The 22,316-nt window shown below is 52.7% G+C and overlaps 1 protein-coding gene across 3 annotated transcripts in view; it reads left to right on the top strand.

Annotated features, from left to right (window-relative positions):
• The window catches only part of SMG6 (SMG6 nonsense mediated mRNA decay factor), a 106,683-nt gene that overhangs the window by 16,269 nt on the left and 68,098 nt on the right, over positions 1-22,316 (top strand). For all 3 annotated transcript variants that reach the window (XM_080629856.1, XM_080629857.1, XM_080629855.1), the window contains exons 9-10: positions 6,794-6,855; positions 10,410-10,555. In XM_080629856.1, the coding sequence (XP_080485982.1) occupies positions 6,794-6,855; positions 10,410-10,555 (208 nt within the window). The remainder of the gene's footprint in view (positions 1-6,793; positions 6,856-10,409; positions 10,556-22,316) is intronic.

Genomic DNA, 22,316 nt, shown 5'->3' with positions numbered 1-22,316 from the left:
ATATCTCAGCTGAGGGCTCGCTGGCATGTTTGCATAGATTCAGAGAGTTTATGGCCAGCAGGGACCATTAGATCATCCAGTCTGATCTCCTGTATATCACAGGTCCTTAAATTTCACCCTGCTACTCCTATATGAAGCCAAATAACTTATGTTTGGCTAAGGTAAAACTTCCAGAAAGACATCCACTCTTGAGAATCCACCCTTTTCCTGCGGAGTTTGTTCCAGTGATAACTGCCCTGGTTCTGAAACACTTAGGCACACAGTGAATGTTTCCAGTTCTTGCGTTTTGCTATTCCACGAGTGCACAGAGCTCTTAATTACCATGGAGGCACTTTGCACCCTGCAATCAAATCCTTTTTGATACACTAAACAGATTGAGCTTTTTAATCATTTTTAGCCTTTAAATCACTTTTATGGCTGGTTTTTGGCCCCTTCCCAAATTTTCAGCATCCTTTTATAAAGAAGAGTGCTGGAACTAGATGCAGTACTTCAGTGTCAGCCTCACCAGGGCTGTATGTAGCTGTAAACGTGCTGTCCAGTGCCTGCCCTCTGCTTGTGCATCCAGGGGGTGAGTTAACCCTTTTCACTGAACATTGCATTGGGAATCAAGCCACTGTTGATTAAAAGTCACTACTGAGGCTCTACCAGCATCTTCCATCCAGTTTAGTGAGGCGCCCTGAATCCTTCTTGCTTTTTAAAGGGTCAAACAGGTTTTCATATATTTAATGGCAATATATTTGTCAAGAATAGCTGAAGGGGGCTACAAGGATGCTGGAGAGGGACTCTTCCTCAGGGACTGTTGCTATAGGACAAGGGGTGGTGGGTTCAGACTTAACCAGGGGAAGTTCAAGGTGGATATAAGGAAGAAGTTCTCTGCTGTGAGGGTGGTGAGGTGCTGGCACAGGTTGGCCAAAGAAGTTAATGCTCCATCCTGGCAGTGTTGAAGGCCAGGTTGGACAGAGCCTTGGGTGACATGGTCCAGTGTGAGGCATCCCTGCCCATGGAAGGGGATTGGAACTGGATGATCTTAAGGTCCTTTCCAACCCAAACCAGTCTATGAATGTTGCATATTAGTAATTTGTAGAAACCGAACTTCGATACAGGTTTGGTTGGAAAGGAAATAACGTGCATCTAAATAGTCTATTTGACCTGTTTGCCTTAAACTGAAAGTTCTGCTGGTAAGTTCGTTATTAAACAGCGTTGACTTTATTTCTGGGGGAGATGTTTGCTTTGAAGGCAGTGAAGTTCCCACAGCTTGATCTTTACGTGACTAAAGTGGACAATCCTCTTGCTTATGTTTCTCATCTCACCTGCTCCCTGCAGGGATGAAGGGAAAAATCCAAAGCTCATTGGTTTTGCTGAGGGGCTTCCCAAATGCCTCTTTTCTTCTCTTGCTGGGCTGCTGACTTGTAACTCATAACTTGCCATGAGATGTGTCCTGGAGCTGCTGCACTGCAGGAGATGAGGGAGCTGCAGGAGCCTCTTGAGATCTTTTTACCGCTAAATTGATTTCGTGTGCCTCAAGGCCAGGATACAACAGGGCTCCCCCTTCCTTCCATGTCACAGCAAATTGGATTTTGTATTTGTGCAGAGTCTCACGTTGGGTATCCGGATTTTCACTGGAATTGCTTTGAATGCCATAGAAATAAACCCATTTCAGGGCAGGGCACTGTGACTGCTAAACAGAAACCTGCAGTAGAACACGTGGCAAGAGGCAGGCAAGGCAAGCTCTGTATCCCTTTGTGGTTGCAGGTGGGATATGAAGAGGAATGATTATGGTAATTAACCCAGCTGGAATTTGCCCACAGCTCTTGTGGGTACCTTGTAAATACTGCAGAAATGCCAGACAGCCTTAATAGCCCTTTTGTCTCATCTCCTTTATGGAGGTAGCCATTTGCACAAAACACTTCCCACCAGCACTTTGTTGGGACTGCACCTGTAGCAGTAAAAACCTCCTCTTGGTATCTCGCCCACTGCAGCATCTTGGGCTTTTCAGGAAGCTCTGTATCAGTGCTCAGTGTTGTTTCACTGGGGTATTGCCCTGGAAAGTACCAGCCAAGAGCTGCGCTTGCCACGTTGGGATGGTTTGGGATAAAGGCTTAGGGTTATATTTGTAATGCTGTCTCCAGCGGGCTCATTGCTGCTGTTGGGCTGGATGGTGGAAGGCTCTGAAGGAGCTGCCTGCAAAAGTGAGGAATAATAATAATATAAGGAATCTTAATGTAAGGAAGCTCTTCCCTGTGAGGGTGCTGAGGCGCTGGCACAGGGTGCCCAGAGAAGCTGTGGCTGCCCCATCCCTGGCAGTGTTCAAGGCCAGGTTGGACACAGGGGCTTGGAGCAAGCTGCTCTAGTGGAAGGTGTCCCTGCCCATGGCAGGGGGTTGGGGCTGGATGAGCTTTAAGGTCCCTCCATCCCAGACCATTCCATGATTAATAATCAATGTGGTATATCCAGCCCTTGAACTGAAAGTGAGAATATGGCATGGTTTGGGTGCCTGGATGTTATTGCACATGGATCTCAGCAAGGAAGCTGCGCCTGGAAAAGCCTGGCTGCCCAAGAAAGCCGGGAAATATTTGGGATGAGTGTGGTACGTGTTCTGAAGCAGAGCCGTGCAGCTCTGTGGTCTCTATCCCAACCCCTTGTCACTGAGGAGACCCTCAGACTCAGGAGAACATCCTGCTGTGCTCCAGCCCTTTCCACTCCAGTGGAGGCAGCGCGTTTGCTACAGGCAGTTTTGCATCTGGTCTCTTGATTAATGGACTTGTCTTTTGCAGCCTATTTTGACTCTGACACCGCTTTCTGCTCCGCAGATGCTTTGCTGATGTTGAAGAAAGTTTGCCTCGCTTGATAAAGACCAGATCCTGAAATTTACTTCCAAACCTGAAGTAACAATTTTGAACTTGAAACACTTTATTTCCCCAGGAGTCACTGCTCCAGAATCCTTCCCTTATTTGGTGCCTCCTTCACAGCTGGGACTGATGCTCAGGTGCCAAAGCTCTGTGCACTCCTCACCCTGAGCCAGATGGGTCTGTGCTGGGTTCACGTGCAGCAGCTCTGCTTCCCAGGCCTAGATCCTTGTGCTCCTTTTCCTGTGCACCCTGGTGGCATTCCCAGTGTTTTCACGCTGGGGTGGGACACCCTATTTACAACCCCTTCCTCTCAGGGAATGGTCTATTGAGGTTGGGGTTTTGCTTTCTTCTTCCCTGGCTCAAGACATGACAAAGTTTTCCTGAAGCTATGTGCCTGCCCTTGCTCTGTGTGCTGTCAGGACATACTCCTCGTGGCCTCTCAGTGATTTGAGCTTGGCTCTTCCTGTTCTGTTGCTATCTCTGCACTCTGCTGCTCCACGAGGAGTTGTTAGTCACTGTTGATTCCTTCCATGGTAACACATCCAGTTTAGCTGGCGGTGCGCTGTGTGAATGCTCCCCGAGCAGCAGTGCGCTGCTTCCTCTGGTGAGGTTGCCTCTTCCCAGGTGGATTTAGTCTGTCTGCACATGCTGACTCATGACAGCTAACCCAGCTGTTTTCAGCTCCAGGCACTACTGTGTGCAGGGACCCCTTCTTCTTGACAACTGGTTTGTTTTTACAACTAATGCCTTCACTATATGCTCATAACTTCCATATCTCTGATGCCCGTTTTCAACTGGAAGGGCCAAAATCTGTTCTTTCTTGACATACTTTTGTTGTTGGATGAGCTTGCGGGGGGTGGGAGCTTTTCCCAAGCAACCAGCTAGGTTTGGTTCCTTATTCCTAAGAGCAAAGGGCAGCGATGGAAGTGCACAGTGAGCTCCATCTTCCCATGGCATCAGCACAACAGGAAACCTTTGGAGTGGAGCCACCTTTGGGCTGCACAGGGAGTGAGATGAAGGCCAGAAGTTGTTGCAGGTCTCATGTTAGCACTGTCAGGGCAGGCAGCACTTAGCAGGGCTCTGGGGAAGCGTTCCTCTGCCCTGTGTGAATGCAGAACAGCTCAGTGGAAGTCACTGGTTCCCTCTGGCCGTGAGAAGCAGCGTTTGATGGGAGGAGCAGAGAGACTGAGGGACAGGTGAGTCACTAGAGAAGGAGTCATCCAGAGAGAAGCCCAGTCAAAGCAGTCCCGTGGCCTTAGTGTGAACTTGGAGATGAAAGGTCCAAAGTTAAGTGATGAGCTCATCAAAACCTTGAGGCTGTAAGAGAAAAAGTGGTGAAAGAAGCTTCAGGAGTGCCTGCTCGTGATGCCATAGTGCTGGGGCACACAGGGCTCTGCCTGGGCTTGCTGGGTTCGTGCTTAAGTTGGCAGGAGATATGAAATACTCTTTCCTGGAGGCAGGTATCCTGCTTACCTAAAAGAATATATATATATATGTATATATACAGATATCTGTCCCAGTTCAGCACTGGTTCCTGTGGAGTGTGACTGCTTAGTCCTTAGGACTGTGAATGAAAAGGCTGAGGGTGAAGCTTGCTCTGGGAAGATGGGGGTGAAGGTGATGTCCTGGTGAGCCCTCCCAGAGCATTGTGTCTCTGTGGCAATGCTCTGAGCACGTCCCTGCTGGGCCCTGCTGTCACTTTCCATTCCAAGTGAGGAGTTTTGGTACTCCCCCGCTGCCGGGAACGTGGGGTGGGGATTGCAGGGTGAGCACTGTGGGTGAATGTGGGCCTTGGGGGGGAAAACTTGTGCCCCAGTTTCTTCCTTTCTGCACATGCAGTCTTTCCAGTAGAGATGGAAAGCCACAGGCTCCTGTTCTTTGCCATATCCCCCATGAAAAACCTCCTCCAGCTCCTGCTTGCTGTGGGACACAGCGCTGTCCCACCAGGGCTCTTGCACTTGAGTTAGGGACTCTGATTGGGCTGTCTCTGTCAGGGGATGTGATTGCAGCTGGAGCCACAGAGCTGGTCACAAACCACCTTTCTCCCTCCACAAGCTATTGCCTGAGTTAAAGACTAAGGAGGTGTTAAAGGGTTCAAGCTCTGAGCTGCTTTGGTGTCCTAAGGAGGATGGTGAAGAAGCAGCTGTATCCAAGCTTCCCTGGCAGAGCAGTGAAAGACTTTGCTCTGCTGTCCCAATATTCCCCAGTCTTTTCTGGGTTTCATCTGCAGAGTTCATAAAATGGTGGCAAATCAACTCGAGTTCCAGTGGAAAGGGCTCTTTAGGGCAGCAGTAAACCAGCGAGTAAGCAAGAACCCCCTTGCTGCAGGGGCCAGTTTAATTGGTCTGGCTTGTTTTATGAGACAGGTTTTATGTTGAAACTCGCACATGGCCCAGGAGCGACTCTGCAGCAGGGCATCATTCTCCTGCACGGGTCCTCTGGGAATGCAGCCCGGGTTAATTACACCCAAGTGAGGAATCACACCTCATGGAGCAGCTGGTGTAAGTCATGGTGAGGGCTTGAGGGTGGAAGCGATGCCAGAGCCAGGGCTGCCGGTGATAACCATCCCCTGCAGCCATCGGCCGGTGCCTGTCTTGCACCTTCTCACTGCGCCTGGCTCTTGGCATTGCCAAGCTTTGCCTGCTAATTTCATCCTCTCTCCATGCCTTTGACCCCCCCCCGGGAGTGGAAGTGATGCTGCTGACCTCGCTGGAGGAGTTCAAGGTATAAAAGTGTGGTGTGAATGGGTTGTTCCTGGCCAGCGTCTCCCCACGCAGTGCTTGGAGCCTGGCTCGGAGTCTGGCTTTTCTCACCGCGCTGAGGCTGTGCAGGCACAAGAGGGAAAGCTCTCGCTGTGGGGAAGGTAAGAGCAGGGCCAGTCTGCTCCGAGTGTGTGACACAGCCACCTCCAGAGCCAGGCAGTGACTCCTCACCCACCCACAGCCTTCTTCAAAGCCAGTTAGATAAGGGCTGGGAAAGCCCAGAGCTCTGCTGAGCTAGCAGAGGTGGCTCAGAGCTGGAGTAAGTGATTATTCAAGTCAGGTTTTGGTGTTACTTGGACCTAAGCAGGCAGGAAGCTGCTTCACGCTGTGTGCTGCAGCCAGCTCCCCCTGTATCCCCTTAGCTCCAGGTTGTTCTGGTTGTTGAACACAGTTCTGCTGCTGCAGGCTTTCAGAGGCATCTCTGGTACATCTGAACGGGCTCCCTCACCGTAATTGCTTAAGGTGGGAGTAAAATGAATCACAGAATGTGTTGGAAGGGACCTTAAAGCTTATCCAGCTCCAACCCCTGCCATGGGCAGGAACACCTTCCACTAGAGCAGGGTGCTCCAAGCCCCTGTGTCCAACCTGGCCTTGAACACTGCCAGGGATGGGGCAGCCACAGCTTCTCTGGGCACCCTGTGCCAGCGCCTCAGCACCCTCACAGTGCTCCCTTGCTTCTGAAAGCTGCTCCTTGAAGAGGGCACAAATGCTGAACTCCCTGTGTTGGCTTCTCAGCAGAAGAGCATCGGTGAGGACATCCCGCTCCTCCTCATTGCCCCGGCACTCAGCACACTGATAAAACTCCTTCTGTTGGTTGTGTGGGGTTATTTTGGTTGCGTGTTTAATGCCATTTGTGGTAAGGGGGCTCCTCCTATGTAACCCTCGTGCTCGTTTGGACACCCTCGAGGTGGGGGTCCCCGCGGTTCGGGTGCTGTGCGCGCAGGGCCCGGCAGAGGGCGCTGTGTCTCCACCGCCCCATCGCGGTCCAGCTGTTTGGCGCTGGCTCACTGGTAGGACTTTGGGCATGTCCATTTGGTTCCCATCTCCAGTGCCACCCCCAGCATCCAGGCCAGGTTCTTCTGTCACTGGGGACGTTCTTAATTCACAGGAAATCGGAGAGAGTTTAATTGTTTTCTCCTCTCTCTCTCTCTCTCTCTCGTTTTTTTTTCCTTTCCCATGCAGCTGAACAAAAGGTTCATCCTCAGTTTTCTCCATGCCCATGGGAAGCTGTTTACCAGGATTGGGTAAGTGTGCAGGATGTTTATTTTATTTTCCTACATTACAAGTCTTTTTGGAATTTAATATTGTTAGCAACTAAGCTGTGTTTGGAGCTGAGGGCACAGGGTGTGAATTCTTGCCGGCCTAGCCTCCTGGTTCTTATTCTCCTTACCCGCCCTCACATCCACACTGGTTATTGTTTGGGCTTTTTCTTCCCCCACCTCAAGACCCAGTCGTGCCCATGCACCAAAACCCTCTGGCAAAGGATCAGCTCTGATGGCTGATACACACACAGGAGGGACTAGATGCTGTTTTCTCTCTGCCATCACCTAACCCTCCTCCTTCCTCTTTAATTCCTGGTTTTACCTCATTCTTCCATTCCCCCCTGCTCTTAGCCAGCTGAGAGGTGGCTCTGCCTGTGAGGAGCACCGAGCCATCAAGGCAGACCCATGTGGTGGCTGAAGCATGTTGAGACAAGCCTTGCCCTTCATCTGCTCGCTGCCATTTCAGTGGAAGCCTCATAGCTGAGAGCTGCCTTGGCTCTGGGAGCTGGTTTCAACACAGTGCCCTTGGCGATGTCTGTCAGAAGCTGGTTTCAGGTAATTGAAGAGCTGCCCTTGAAGCAAAGCAAGCCTGGTTCAGGCCTGGGCTGAGATCCCAGCCTCAGAGACATCCTTATCACCCAGGGAGCAGAGCTCAGCCCCGCAGCCGATGAACTCCATCCCCATGGAGCTGTCCCTGCCCTTGCTGTCAGCTGGTGTAGAGAGACCTCACATAGATCCAGATAGTCTCTGGCAACAGTGGTCTCTGTTTGAGCCTGCCAGTGCCTCGTGAGCAGATGTAGTCTCATGAGCTCCCTTAGTCTCTTGTGGAACTCTTGGCTACAAGTTACAGGGCTGAGAGACCTTTTCCAGGCCAATTAGGTAAAGGTAGTGTGGATGCAAAGTGGCATCTTGTGCCTGCTGATGTGGTTTTCACTTGGATTCCCTGCCTCTGGGCCTGTCCCCTTTCCCTCCTGGAGCAGGGAAGCACCGATCCTGCCGTGCAGCCTGAAATCTCGGGGCTTGCTTCATCCATGGGATGAGCAGTCAGGAGTGGCACGTGCTTGGCTTTGGACCCTTCATAAAGCAATGGGAGGCAGGAGCTGTGCTGGCCAGTTTTATTGGAGATGTGAGGGGGAGAGCAGTGTGCTCACTGCTGGTGCTATTGATCAATCCTGACTCACAAGGCACTGATGATGTGCTCGTGGGCAGCAGTGAGGAGGCAGAACTGGATGTCCTCCTGCACATAGGAAAACAGGAGGAAAGCTGTTAGAGCCTGTGGAAGGTTTGTTAACTGCAGCACGGCTGTGCTGGAAGGCCGAGCATCTGGGGAGCTGCTGCTCCTTAGCTCTATGGGGAATCCAAGCTAATCCCAGCAGTGGGATTAATGGGAATGCTGCAGAGATCGCTTGCACATTGGCTCCTGAGACTTTGAGATGAAGGTGCAGCGTTTGAGGCCGTTGCTTCCCAGGACAGTCATTTAGAAAACCCAACTATGTTTAATGGTAGAATATCCCCTGAAGTACTTAGAAGGGAACTAGAAAGCAATACCCTGACACAGGAAGAGAAAATGGTCCAGCCCTGCTAAACAGCTTCCGTGCTTAAAATAGGTAAAAGGTGAGGAATAATTGAGTCCTCCTTGGGCAGGATCTTAGTGATTTATCCCTAAAAAGTACTGAAAAGATGATGTTGCCCTAATTGGACTCTTTTGCTCCTAAACCCACAGGTAAGCACTTTATTAAATGCTTCCTCTCTACTCCTGACCTGCTGGTTTTGAGCTCAGTGGGGTTACTGCTGTGCTGTTCCAGATGTGCTGTGCTATCAAAGCACAGCTGGCAGGGCTGAGGAAGCCCTCGCTCCTTCTTGTTGTTCCGTAGCAGTAATCTTCATCTTCTCACTAACAGCTCATGCTGCAAAGGGCTCTTCCATCCCATGTCCTGTCTGTACTAGGAGGATGTTGCTGAAGCCTTTAGAAGCAATCAGTTTGCTCTGATTCCCTGGCTGCACTCCACATCCAGGGAAGTTGCCTCTTCCAGGGAGAGCAGTGGAGCTGCTTCATTCTGCCTGGTTACAAGGGGCTTGTTTAGTTACAGGCCATATTTGTGTGAAGGTAACAGAGGCCTTGAGCTGCTCCAGCAAACAGTGCCCGGGGAGAGGGTGTCCCTGCTGCTATAGGCAGAACCTCTTGTTGAAAGGCATCTGTGAAATATGGTTCAGAAGCAGCAAGCCTTTCTGTCTTTAAAAATAGAGCCTGTTACTGCCCCGAAAGGCTGTTGGGGAAGCCCAGCAGAATTGCCCATGTGGGTTACCAGAAGTGGCTTGCTAATCCAGCCTGTAGCGTGCTGATATCATAAGATCTGAATCTCTTGGGGGAAGATAGAGGAAATTGCTATGGAGGCCGCTGAGGCTGCCTGCCCTAGCTCCTCGTGCTTCTCCCACTGTGGAGTTTGGCTCCTTTGCTCCCGTGTGGGCATAGCAGTGCGGTGTCACTGATAACTGGAGCGGATGCTTGCTATGAGATACTCATTCTCACTGAGTGTAGCTGTGGCTTTTTCTAGTACAGAAGCAAGATGTAGCGCAGAAAGCTCAGCAGAAGAGGTGGTGGGACAGGAGGACCTCAATAGTTTCCCAGGTTTCTTGGTTATGAAGTTATCTCCATGGAATACCAGGGGAGGACTCTTTGGTAGGGCTGTTACGGGCAACCAAAAGTCATTTCTGTGCACAGATTGCTGCCCACTTTTTGACCCCTCTTCTTTAGGGAGGTTGCTGAGGATCCAACAGTAACCTCCTCTAATTCCCTCAGTGATGTCAGATGAAGAGCAGGATGAATGCGTCAGGTTTGCATGGGTGCTTGTGAGCAGTGTTGAAAGCTCACCCCATCCCCAGCCGTGGCACTGCAGCCGCTGGCTGCTGTGTCCTGATGAGCGACAGCAGCGCCGCGCACTGCAGGGACCAGCTCCAGCTTTGATGTTTCCAGCAGCAGTTGTTAGTCTGCGAGTCCATGTCCTGTGGGGCTCTAAGTGATGAAGTTTAGGGGCTCAATCACAGCGTGTAGCCTTAGGGGACAGGGCTCAGTGCCATGGGATCCATTCCGGCAGTGAGGAGCACAGGGATAGGCGCTGTTCTTGTGGGGGAAGCATGCTCTGGCCAACGTACAACACACTTGGAGTTGCCACATCCGCAATGTGGCACCAGTGTGTGCAGTTTGCTGCAGCCTGGCTTTCTTGGGAGTCCCATGGGCTGCTCCTGGTCCAAGCGAGCTGCTGGCCTCTTGGCATCGCTCCCAGCTTGGTAGAAGTCAGTAGAAAAAAATGGTTGGTCAGAAATGACTCATAAAGGCCGTGTTTTCCTGCCAAAGGAATGCTGCCTGCTGGTCACACAGCAATCCCTCGCTACCCTCTCTCTAAGGAAGGCTTCAGCTGCCTCTGTTGCAGCTCCTGGATGGGACACAGCACCCAAGGGTGTTCCTCTTCCCCAGGAGTGCCAACAGAGCACCCTGCACCCCTGGGCATAGCCTGAGACTCTCTCTCTGTCTGCAGGATGGAGACGTTCCCTGCGGTGGCTGAGGAGGTGCTGAGGGAGTTCCAGGTCCTGCTGCAGCACAGCCCCCCTCCCATCGGAAGCACCCGCATGCTCCAGCTTGTGGCCATCAACATGTTTGCAGTGTACAACTCCCAGCCCAAAGGTACCACGTGCTGCTCGAGGGGAACCGCGCTGGGGATCAGCCTGCTTGTGTGGAGCAGGGAGGGGGGGACTTACCGTGGAGGGGGGAGCAGTGAGGTGGTTGAATGCCTGAGGGTTGTAGGGACAGCAAAGGGACCTTGGTTGGAGCTGGTTGGAACTGTCTGAGGAGCGAGGAGGCATCACATCTCCCTAGAGCCTGAGTTATCAAGCACAGAAGGAAGGCATTGCTCCATGGCTCTGCCTTCCACTGGGCCCTACACAGTGCCTGTGCTGCACTGGGAAGATGTGGGAGCCATTGGCTGTTGGGAGAGTGGTGTTGGCTGTGATTGCTCATGCAGGTGGCTGGGTGATGTGATACTGCTCTCTGAAAGGTCAGGCTGGAGGCCATGCCCCACACTGAGGCACCCAGAGACCAAAGCAGATCTGGTATTACTCATCCTCCTCCCCATCGCCTCCTCCATCCGCCCATGTGGTCTCTGCCATTGTTGAGTTTAATGTGTTGGTCAGCAGAGATGCCACCAGACCAGTCTCTTCCATTGAGTCTGAAATGATGCTTCCAGGGATGTGTCTTTCCCAACACACATGGGAGCAGGTACCCAGGTCTGTGTTTGAGAGCAGGGATGCAGCTGTGCATCCTGGGTGGGATGCAGCAATGTTTCACTTGGGATTTAGATCCCAGAGATGGGAGTCTTGAGCTGATGGATTTCAGCTGAAGCCACCATGTGGGTGATCAGGCCGAGCCCCAGAGAGCTGCTGCTGGCAGATTCCTCCCGCGTGAGCCTGTTGGCCACTTGTCAGGCTGGTGGTTAGTGGCCAAGATCAGCTGATGGAGTTGAACCAGCACCAGCCATGGGGGCTGGGAAGCAGCTCCTGTGTGCCTGCTGCCCGGCCAGCCCTGCAGGCACCCTCCTTTCTTGGGGGAAGCTGTCAGCCCTGCTGGGAAGCAGCTTTGCCCTCCCTCCCTCCTGCTAGATGCCAGCCAGCGACAGCGTGTTTATCTTTGAGCTGCAAAGTACTTTATGATTATGAGCAAATGCCTCTGTGTGGCCCCGGTAGGTGAATTAACAGTGTCTGTGCTGCAGCTGGGAGCGGGTGGTAAAGAGAGGAAGAGATTTGGCTGGGCTGTGTGGCAAGTCCCTGTGGATCACTCCCAGCTCTTGGACCACTGGACTCTGCTCTTCCATCCATAGGCGGGTTGTGGATGTGAGTGGTAGGAAGTGAGTGCTTTTTATCTCCTATGGAAAAATCAATATTCCCAGAGTTTTCTGCCTCCTGTGTGGGTATCTGCCAGCTGCTCCCAGCTTCTGGATCTCTGGAGAAAGCAAAGCTGGTCCTGCTGGGGGCTGTGGAGTAGGTGGCAGTGCTCATGCAATGCCTGCAGGTCGGATGGCACTGCTCTGCCATCTGATCCCTGGTGCCCATCAGGGATTTCCCTGCATGCTCCTTGCTCTGGTGACCCTAAAATATCACTGGGAATATTGCTGGCAAAGCAAATCCTGTCGTCAGCACAAATGCCCTCGTGGGCTGTGAGCCGAGTGCTGGCACAGCACAGGTTGAGCTCGGTGCTGGCGCTGTGATACTGGGAAGAGCTGGGTGCAGAAGGGAGGGAGGAAAAGGAAAGGGTTTAAAAGGCAAGTGAGAACGTTTGCTGAATGAGTACCAAGTGCCCAGCATGGAGTGAGGGTCTTGGCTCCCTCCCCAGCGTGTGGGTTGCTGTGGGCAGAGCATTGGCTGGAGCATACGGCAGGAACGCTGTCGGGAAGGTGCAGGCTTCCACTTCCCAGCACATGAGTCAGCTCCCTGGGCTGCAGTAGCATGGGCAGTGGTGGGAGAGGGTGCTGATCCATCCCTGTGGGGATGTGGGAGGCTGGGGGGGGCACAGGAAGCAGTCCCTCCCTGCCTGCATCCCGATTGCCAGGGATTACTGGGGAGCCGTGAGCCAGGCTCGCTGTAGTCAGAGCTTGGCTGCGTCAGGTCTGTAGAGCTGGATCTAAGTTTGCCGTTGGACCAAACAGCCTCCAGAGATCTCCTCCTCCTGAAATCCTTCTGCAAATCTGGGATCAGAGCGTGTCTGTGTCCTTCCCATCGCACGGGCCTGTCTGACCTTCAGCTGTGAGCTCCCAGTAGCAGGAATTGATCCATGGGTTCGGGGCCAGTGAGGGAGGTCGGTCCGAGATCTTTCCTTCCCTGCTGTTCAGGGTAGCTTTCTCCAGGGATAGCTGCTCCTTCCCTCCCATCCATGTATTTCCAAGTCTTTGGAGCCACAGTTATTCCTGAGAAACTTCTAAACTTGTTGCTTGTGCCGTGACTGGTGTCTGATGGACCCCTCGTGCTGTGATGCAGTGGTGCTAGCAGCTGTGGGACTTTGTTGCCAGTAAAACAGTCTTGACTTGGAGAACTTCTGCAGCATTTTGTTTTTATGAACACAACATTTAATCACAGCTACACCTTTCCTTTCTGTTGCTCAGGCTCAAACACCAGTCCTGCCTCATCTCAGTCTCTGCTTCCCCTGTTTTTGGTGTAGATGATGTTCTGTCTGACCCCATTGCTTCACAGAGGCAGCAGGGGAGGTCGGGGACTCATGTGTTAATGCTTTATGCTGCTGCTCTTTGCTCGTTTTCTTTTGCTGTGGTGTGGGTTGGCTGTTGTCCCTCAGGGATGTCCCTGCCCTGGTGTGTGTCCCCTCTATGGCAGTTGTGGTGTGTCCTCCTGTGTGTTTCTGGCTCCTGGTGGATGCCACTTCTTTGTAAATCAATTTATGTGAGGTTGCCGAGTGCTCTTACAGAATCATAGCATCACAAAGTGGTTTGGGTTGCAAGGGACCTTAAAGCTCATCCAGTTCCAACCCCTGCCACGGGCAGGGACCCCTTCCACTAGAGCAGCTTGCTCCAAGCCCCTGTGTCCAACCTGGCCTTGAACACTGCCAGGGATGGGGCAGCCACAGCTTCTCTGGGCACCCTGGGCCAGCGCCTCAGCACCCTCACAGGGAAGAGCTTCTGCCTAAGAGCTCATCTCAGTCTCCCCTCTGGCAGGTTAAAGCCATTCCCCTTGTCCTGTCCCTACAGGCCCTTGTCCAAAGGTTTCCTGTAGTCCCCTTTAGGCACTGGAGCTGCTCTAAGATCTCCCCTTAAGGAGCCTTCTTTTCTGCAGGCTGAACCAGCCCAGCTTTCTCAGCCTTTTTTGGGGTACGCTTGGATGTTTCAGCTGGTTTCAGAGCCAGCTGTGAGCAGCACGTGGCATTTCACCACCTCCCAGTGCAGGTCACTTCTGCAGCCGCAAACCCGGAGCCCCACAGTCTCTGCCCAGTGCAGGCAGCAGAGCTGTGCTTGTCCCCAAGGGCCAGCACGAGGCACATTGGAGCTGGTCTCAGCTGCCTGTGCAGCCGGGCAGCACTGGGCAGACCCTGGGAGATGGATTGGTTCTGTTGTTTTCTGTGACAGAGGAAGCCAAAGAATTCCCACATGAAGTGCTTCCCCTGCTGCTCCGCATCAGACAGCATCCCTCCGCGTGAGCTGCTCTCCCTGTGGTGCAGGGAGGCGTGTGGCCAGCAAGGGTCCCTCTGACCTCCTGTTGGGAGCATTCCAGGTGGGAAAAGGCTTCTTGGAGACCTCAAACCCATGGGGCAAGGAGGGCCCACCCAGGGAATGGGCACCTACTCTACATGGCAAAGACATGCAGTTACTAGAGCTTTCCATCATCACGTAGGCATAGTGATGGGCCATTGCGGGGGCTCTGGCTGGGGCAGGACCTTCGTGGGGTGGCCCGTTTGAACAGTTTGGTAGCCATCTGCACCAAGCGACTCGGGGAGAAGTTTGGATCCCTTTATCCCGACCACAAACACGCCAAGAACGTTAATTTTTTTTTAATTCTGTAATTTGGGGAAATAAAACTCTGGTTTGTGAAAGGCCTAATTGAAGCCGTGCTTGCGGCAGGGGCATCTCGGTGAGGGGAGAAGGAGAGGAACCCCCCTCCCAGCCCCATCTGTGCCCAATTTACTCCGATCTGGCCTCTCTGAGGCTCCTTCTCTCTCTCTTTAATAATTTGTTTTATAATTCCTGGAATCAAACCCATCTCAGACACACTGTTTTATTTTACTGTATTATTGGATTATACTTCCTATAAATCACTGGATGTTATTCATAGGCCACCACCAGAATAACTTCCCCTCTCTTCTGCTTCCCCCTCTCACACCAATGGCCCCGCATTCCAAACAAGCGCTCACCAAAGTTGGGGGTGCAGCAGCACGGGGCACCCTAGAGACACTTCCCGGAAATCCCAGCAAATTTGCCTGGCTGTGGGTGTGAAGCATCAGGCTGCAGCACCTGGATGCCTTCTGGCATCGCGAGCCAGGCGCGTTGTGCCGTGTGGAGGTTGTTAGGAGGTCGGGCTTAGGTGGAAGTGGAGAAGGGAGGGGGCTGCCATATGTGCATCCTCAGCACATGAAGGGAATGAAGTTGCATCCCCCTGGGGCCAAGCAGAGTCAGGGCACGGAGGCACAGGGAGGTTCTGGCCAAGCTTTAGCTGAGAGTTGGGAAAGTGGCTTGTGTTTGAACCAGCGGGAGGCTGGGTGAGCAGCCTGGAGGCTGATGGAGGAGGAGGAAAAGCTGCTGCTTGAGCAGCAGTACCACTGTTAGAGGAGGGTTCAAGAAGGCAGGTAGCGTGGCAGGGTCAGTGCTCCTTGGTCTGCCTTCTCAAGTGGAAGGTGGTTGGGTTTTCCATGTGAGATAGAGTTTGCTGGGAAACCTCGTGCAGAAAGGGAGGATTCACATCCTGCTCCGTGCAGTGGGTTTGGAGCAGTGTCTGTCCCCTTTGCACCGCCACACCAGTGTAGAGTAGGTCAGTACTGCACAGGCCACTGGGTGTAGATATACTCTGCCTGGCTCACAGAGAGCTGCTCTTACACAGTGAGCATCTGCTAACTACAGCCTTTGCAAGGGTTTGCTAGTGTGCATGGTCCTGCTCGCTCCTTCAAGACCTATACCAGCTTCTGAGATGCTGTGGTGATAGACACCACAAAGGATCTATAGCTTAGTGCAAGCCAACTAAACAGGTACAGGAATACCCTTTTTGGATGCGTATTCTCCAGCCTGGCTGGAGAGGAGGCATCAAACCCAAAGAACGCCCCCCCCCCCCAAAACCAGGTTGTGCTTTGCAACCAGCAGCCTGCTCTGCTGCCACCCTGCGCACGGATGGAGCGCGTTTCGCTTTGCTGACCACAACTGCTTTGGTTGCAAACTGAAGCCTGAACCCTTAAAATATCCCCAGAGTTGTTGCTGGTGGTGTCTGCCCCCAGCAGAAGCTCACCTCTGACCATCTCCACAGCTCTTCTTTGGTTTCTCGGACCCAGCTTTTGCTGTCAAAGCTTAACTGCAGCATCAAGACTCAGCGGAAGCAGGTACCGCTCTTCTGCTGCAGCCACATCTCAATGGCTTTTCATGAAGCTCTAACCACATCTTGCGTATTGGAGCAGACAAAAGGTGCTGGGAGTGGAAAGCAGAGGAGTCCAGTGCGTTTGACTGGGTTTAAAAATAAAGCAGTGCTGTGGACGGTTTGCTTTGGTTTGGTGGTTTTAAAATTAGACACAAAGCAAAGCTTCATAAACCTCAGGCTGTAGATAGCAGAAGCAGCAACTTGATCTTTCCCTGTCTGGGGAGCAGAACTGAGGCCTTTTCTCTTGAATTCCCCTCTTTGCATGGTAAATACGTGCTTCACCAGAGTCCAGCTGATGCCTTCGAGCTCTGTGGGACATGGGCACAGCAACAGGGAGGTTGGTGAAGGTCGTGTGTTACTGGGCTGTGTCTTTGGGAGGCTGAGCATCTGCAGTGCTGTGCCACATCAAGAGCAGAGCCTGAGGTCCCTCCACCTGCCTGGGGGACTCTAATGCAAACACAGCCCACATGGTGCAAGGAGGATGGAGTTGAGCAGTGTTGTAGCTGGCTTTTCTCTAGGGCTTTGTTGGTCATGGAGCAAGTGTGGACTGAAGTGTCTGGACTGAGCTCACCAGCATGCACCTGGTGTGCTGGTTCCCTCTGAGACTGGGCAGTGCTGTCTTCAGCGAGGTGGTGTTAAGACTTAACGCTTCCCAAAGGCTTAAGTTTGGAGGAACTGGATGTTAAATTCCCTTCACATTGCTGCTCTTACTCACTTCAAGCCAGGTTGGATAGGGCCTTGAGCAACCTGATCTGGTCGAAGGTGTTCCTGGGGCATGGAACTGGATGATCTCTAAGGTCCCTTCCAACGTAAACCAGTCTGATTCAGGTTTGAGTTGTAATCAGGAGAGGAAACCCAGAGCAGGGCTGGCTGCTGCTGGTGTCCATCCTTCCCCATGCTGCCTGGCTTGCACAGAGGCTCTAGAGCTGTGCCAGCAGGCTTTTATCCTTAACCTGTTGTTGAGTGATGTCTGCTGCTCACTGTGTCCATGCACAAGGTGAGCAGGATGAGAAGAGTGAAATAGCACAAGGAGCGATACCTGCATTGTTCATCTCTGGAGCCACACAGCTTCCTGTGCTGAGCTGGGTGTCCTGAGGGGCCAGCGTGTGTCCGGAGGTGGCAGCCAACCCTCCAGAGCGGGTTGGGAATGCTGGAGGTTGACACAGTTGCCAGGAACTCTTGGTGCCTTTCCTCTTGGGGAAGGAAACTGTCTTGGACTTGAGACACATCAGCACAGTTCAGGTAAAACACTTCTGGCCCAGCCGTGTCTTCAGAGCCTCCCTCTTGGGCTCTTGAGGCTGGTGGCAGCAATGTTTAGACCAGAGTCTTCCTTTGCTTATTCCCCTCTGTTTCCTGTTTAAAAGGCAGATTGTCACATATTTGGGGATTTATTTACCGTAAATTAGAGTTATTTTCCTGGCTGCTGGCTTCTGCCCTCTGATGCAAGACTCCTGAGTGAAACGTGTGTCCAGAAAGCCCTGTGACTCCTTTTCCCCTTGCCACAAGTGCCAGCAGGAGATGCAATACTCAACGCGCTGCAGGGAATTTCCACTTGCAGGTCAGGTTTCTGAAATCTAGACCTTGGCTTTGGAGGTGAAAGATTGAGCAGGGCTTTGTGGCAGGGAAGGGGAAGGTTGCCAGCAGAACCAAGTGCTTGCTGGTGCGTCAAGCTCTCCAGTCCAACCGTAGGGCAGTAAAAACCCCTGTTGAGTAGGGTTGGATGAGCAGGCTCTGATTTTGCCTGTCACAAGCACATCCTTACGCCTGCTCTTGAAACTGTTCCACCAAACGCAGGCTTGATACCGAGATCTCATTTCAGGGCAACAAGTAGAGGGGAAATGATTTGTAATCACAAAGCTTGAGTCTGCTTTAGAGCCAAGCTTCAGCAGCCCCAGCAGCAAGTCAGGACAGAGCTGGTGATGAGCGAGGTCAGGTTGGAAGGGGCTTTCATGCTGGCATGGACCAGCTCTATGAACACTGAAGCAAGACCGTGATTGTGATGAAGAAGCAGCGTTGCTGTGTGAAATGAAAGGCAGGAAATGGAGCATTGGCACAAAGTGTCCGTGCGTCCTGCTGTAAAATGAGTAAGGAGGTGCCTGAGGCTGCTGTCCTGAGGCTCTGCCTCACCCCTGCTTTGGTGCTGAAGAAAGAGGGGTGCCAGGGAGCCCGAGTGGGGTTACACCAGGTGCAGCGGCTTTGCTGAAGCTTTAGATGTTTGCAGCGTGACAGGAAATCCTCTCGCTTTTAAAGAGATGTTTCTGACTCTTTAATGTGCGTTGAGCCTTTGATTTCCTCGTGCTTCTAAGCAGCACCGAGTCAATTACTGTATTTCTGGTTAATTCTCAGAGAGAACATTGTATAATTAGGCTAATTATGCTGCTTTGTGTAGCTGTAAAACTCCTGATTGAGCTTGCGGGGCTGTTTTATAACCTGCCAGGTGTAGGCAGGGAGGGCTGCCGGCCCTATGCCCCATGCAGCCTGCCAGCTCGGTCAGGGTGGCTTCCTTCATAGGAGCTGCTCCATGGGCTTGTCTCCTGCCAGCTCTGTCATAGCATCATAGAATGGTTTGGATTGGAAGGGACCTTAAAGCTCATCCAGCTCCAACCCCTGCCACGGGCAGGGACACCTTCCACTAGAGCAGCTTGCTCCAAGCCCCTGTGTCCAACCTGGCCTTGAACACTGCCAGGGATGGAGCAGCCACAGCTTCTCTGGGCACCCTGTGCCAGCGCCTCAGCACCCTCACAGGGAAGAGCTTCTCAAGATCTGATCTAATCCATCCTGCTCATGGGCTGCAGCTTCTCAGTGCGTTGGGTGCCTGGTGCCCATGAGACTTCAGCTGGGAGTGAGCACCCTTGGGGGCTTGTTGGGATCTCTTCTTGCCTTAATGCTGGGATCGGGAATGGCAGCATAACCAAGGCCGTGTTTCCACTCCCGAGTGCATCTGCAGGCAGGAGGTGACCCTGAGCAGGTTTATATATGGAGACCTTTTATTTTCCCTGATTAGGGTCTGCCTGAGACTGTGTGTGCCCAAACAGCACCAGCTCTGCCTGTACTCATTGATGGTCAGGAGGAAGGTGAGGACTTGAGTGTGACCTTCACAAGTCGCCTTGGTAACGTGATGCTCACTCCAGCTTCAGAGCCAGTATGTATTGGGGCAGTTTAACCTTGCCTGCATGATGGCACTAAAGATATGTGGCCCTTCTTTTGATTTAAAGGTTATTTTTAACGCTGATTGATGTGGCTTGTGATGGATGTGGTTAAAGCTGACCATAGGGCTGGCTTGTAGGTGACACCTGTATGGTGAGGGCACGAGTGATTTGTTTGAGGTTGGCGCAGGTCTTGGCGTGCGCCCTCAGGTCCCTCAGCCTACGGGATTTGACAAGAGTCAGACAGGAGGGCATTGCTGTGGGTTGGGCAATGCTTTGGCTATGGGATATCTTCATTCCCCCTTCTCCTGTCCCTTCTGGGAGCATGTGGTCCCCTGACCCTGCCTCGGTGAACTCCAAGTGCTTCTCCACCAGACCCAGGAGCAGAGGAGCAGTCTTGCGTAAGCAGCGCCTGCTCTCCGGGTAATGGCACAGAGGCGGAGAAGGAGGCGCCGGCTGCCAAAGGCGGGTTGGGAACAGCAGAAACCCTTCCGAGCAGGGCCTGAGGAGCCAAGGTCTGACAAGAAGACTTCATGCCTGGTGCTGGGAGAGCGCAGGGCTCATCCCGCTCGGGGGGCCCCAACCAGCAAACCGTTGCCACATGGGCTGGTGTGTGTCTCTGAGGAGCAGGAGGAGCGGAAGGGATGCTCTCAGGTCCATCTGCACGGGGAGCAGGAGACGCGCCCCAGCTGGTGCGAGGCCCTGGCAGCCCCGGGAGCTGCTGTCTGTTGGGGTTTACTGCTGTCTACATTGAAACACAGCTTGGGAAGGAGGGCTTGAAGGAAGGGGGGGTCCGTGGCATGGTGCCAGTCCCGGTTCGCCTGGCCTTCTCGTTCCTTTCTCCTCCTCCAATGCTTTAAAGTCACATTTCCAGGCCAGACATAGAATTAATCTCTGGGCACTTCACATTGCTGGCAGCGCAAAGCAGGATGTGGGATCTTTTTTTTCTCTCTCTCTGCGTCTTGGCTGACTTTTTTACCTCTCGAAGAATTTGGAAGGGCCGTGAGATTCCCCCCGCCCCCCCTCGCCTCTGTGCCGTGCAGTTTTTCAGCACGCTGATCACCCTGCTGTGGCTTCACCCTAATAGATTTCATATGCTGACACAGTTGACATCAGTACCAAACTATTTTACATGTGATCTGGTGTATTTCCTGAGGAAATCTGCAAGATATTTATTAAGAACTAATAAAATAAACCTCTCCATGAGCTTTTAGGTAGTTTTCAATTTTTCATGTCTCTCTCGTTTCCTCTTATCAATGAGTTTCTATTTTTCTCCCTCCTCTCTGACCATTGCAAAAGGAAACAAAAATAAATGTTTTAAACCCGTTCCTGAATGGACACTGGGAATATTTCTGTAGTGATGTATTAGCAAAGTCGTATTTTTAGTGTTGTATTGTCAAGACTAAAAATATCCCGCTGCAGTGCATCCTTTTTATAGGGCTTTGTGTGTGCGCACGCTCGCCATCGTACAAGCTTGCACCAGCGTGTAAAGGTCTTTGTACTACTGCAGCGCTGCCTCCCCATCGCAGCTGGACTCCATTAGGCCTCGAAAATTAAAGTAATCCTGGTTAAGAAAGGGAAAAAGAATTAATCAATCTCACAGAACAGCGTTTCCCCAGCTGAGCCGGGATACCTGCGCGCCTGTGAAGGGCTCCAGCAGCCCCAGTCTGTGCTTTCGGCTGGTGGCTTTGCTGTAGGGAAGGTGTTCCCTGCTGCCGCGCAGAGCAGCGGGGATGGGGTGAGCTCGCTGGCTGGGATGCCTGTGGGTTGCAGTCACTGAGTAGGTTCCTGCTTGTTTTTCATGCTTGGGAAGCCCTTCGGGGCTGTGCTGTGCTGGTGGGGCTGTGTGTGTAGCTGGGAGCAGGCTGGGTGCTTCATGTTCTGAGAGGAATTTTCTACCTTCCTGCTATGCTTTAAACTGAAAGAAGGGAGATGGAGATGAGCTCTTAGGCCGAAGCTCTTCCCTGTGAGGGTGCTGAGGCGCTGGCACAGGGTGCCCAGAGAAGCTGTGGCTGCCCCATCCCTGGCAGTGTTCAAGGCCAGGTTGGACACAGGGGCTTGGAGCAACCTGCTCTAGTGGAAGGTGTCCCTGCCCATGGCAGGGGTTGGAACCAGATGAGCTTTGAGGTCCTTGTCAATCCAAACCACTCTATGGTTCTATTTCTGCCTCCTTCAATTAACTGTGCTTGTAACAGAGAGAGCCAAAGGTGGGAGCTGGGCTGCGAAGCCCCCTCCTCTCCATCCCCTGTCCCCGAGCCGTGCTGCGAAGCAGCTCTTTCCTCTTTTCCACCCGCACACGATCGATGCAGCCCTTTCCAAATATAACCTGCTCTGTGCTCCGCATCCGCAGCATCCCTGCGGAGCATCCCGGCCCCTGGGAACAGCCTTGGCGTCACAGGTAGTGGGTGCTGTGACTGACGGGCGACCCGTGCGCACGGTGTGTTGATGTGTCGCACGCTCCAGCCGGGTGCGAGTGTCGTCCCCCCCCGCGCCCGCCCCTCCGGCGGCTCGGCTCCTCTGAGTCACTCACTGTTGTAGCTTTACTCACGGGTGCCTTGCTTTTACTGTCTGCTGCTGTCTGGAGAGCTGCAGCCTTTCAGCTTCCTGTCGAGCAGTTCAGCGAAAGCAGTAATTAGGGCCTGTAAAAATTGATTTTTATTAGCCAGAAGTGTTGGTGGGGAATTGGCCATAATTTGAACCCAGCCACATTGGAGATGAATAAAAAACCCTCCTAAAAATCAGAGATCTTTTCAGCAGAAACACCAAGGCTGTGCCTTGCAGACCCTTCCCGAGGCGGATGGGATGAGATAGTGGCTGGGGAAAGAGCGGCCGGCAGCGAGCGCCTCTGCTGTACCCGTCCTTGAGGGTGTTCGACACTGGCATGGGAAGAAAGGAAACCTTGTTTTCCAAGAACTCTGCTCTTTCTCAGCTTGATAAGCATTTAAAATAAAAGCTGCACAATTGGAATTGGCAGAGCATCCTCATTCTTTTGTCTGTCTGTTTATTTTTTTCCCCCTTCATCCCTCGACATGTGCGCTACAGCCCAGGGTTACTGCACCCCGCAGAACCACAGGCCTGGAGCTCTGCAGGCGCATGCCGAGCTCTGCCCACCCCCAGCCTGGCTCTTTGAAGCCTGGCAGAGCAGCAGAGATCCGGCTCCATTCCCAGCCGAGCCCCGACCCTGGC

This window comes from Psittacula echo (assembly GCF_963264785.1).
Source record: "Psittacula echo genome assembly, chromosome: 15".
NCBI classification, from domain to species: Eukaryota; Metazoa; Chordata; class Aves; order Psittaciformes; family Psittacidae; genus Psittacula; species Psittacula echo.
This window is presented reverse-complemented; position numbering and strand designations above follow the sequence as displayed.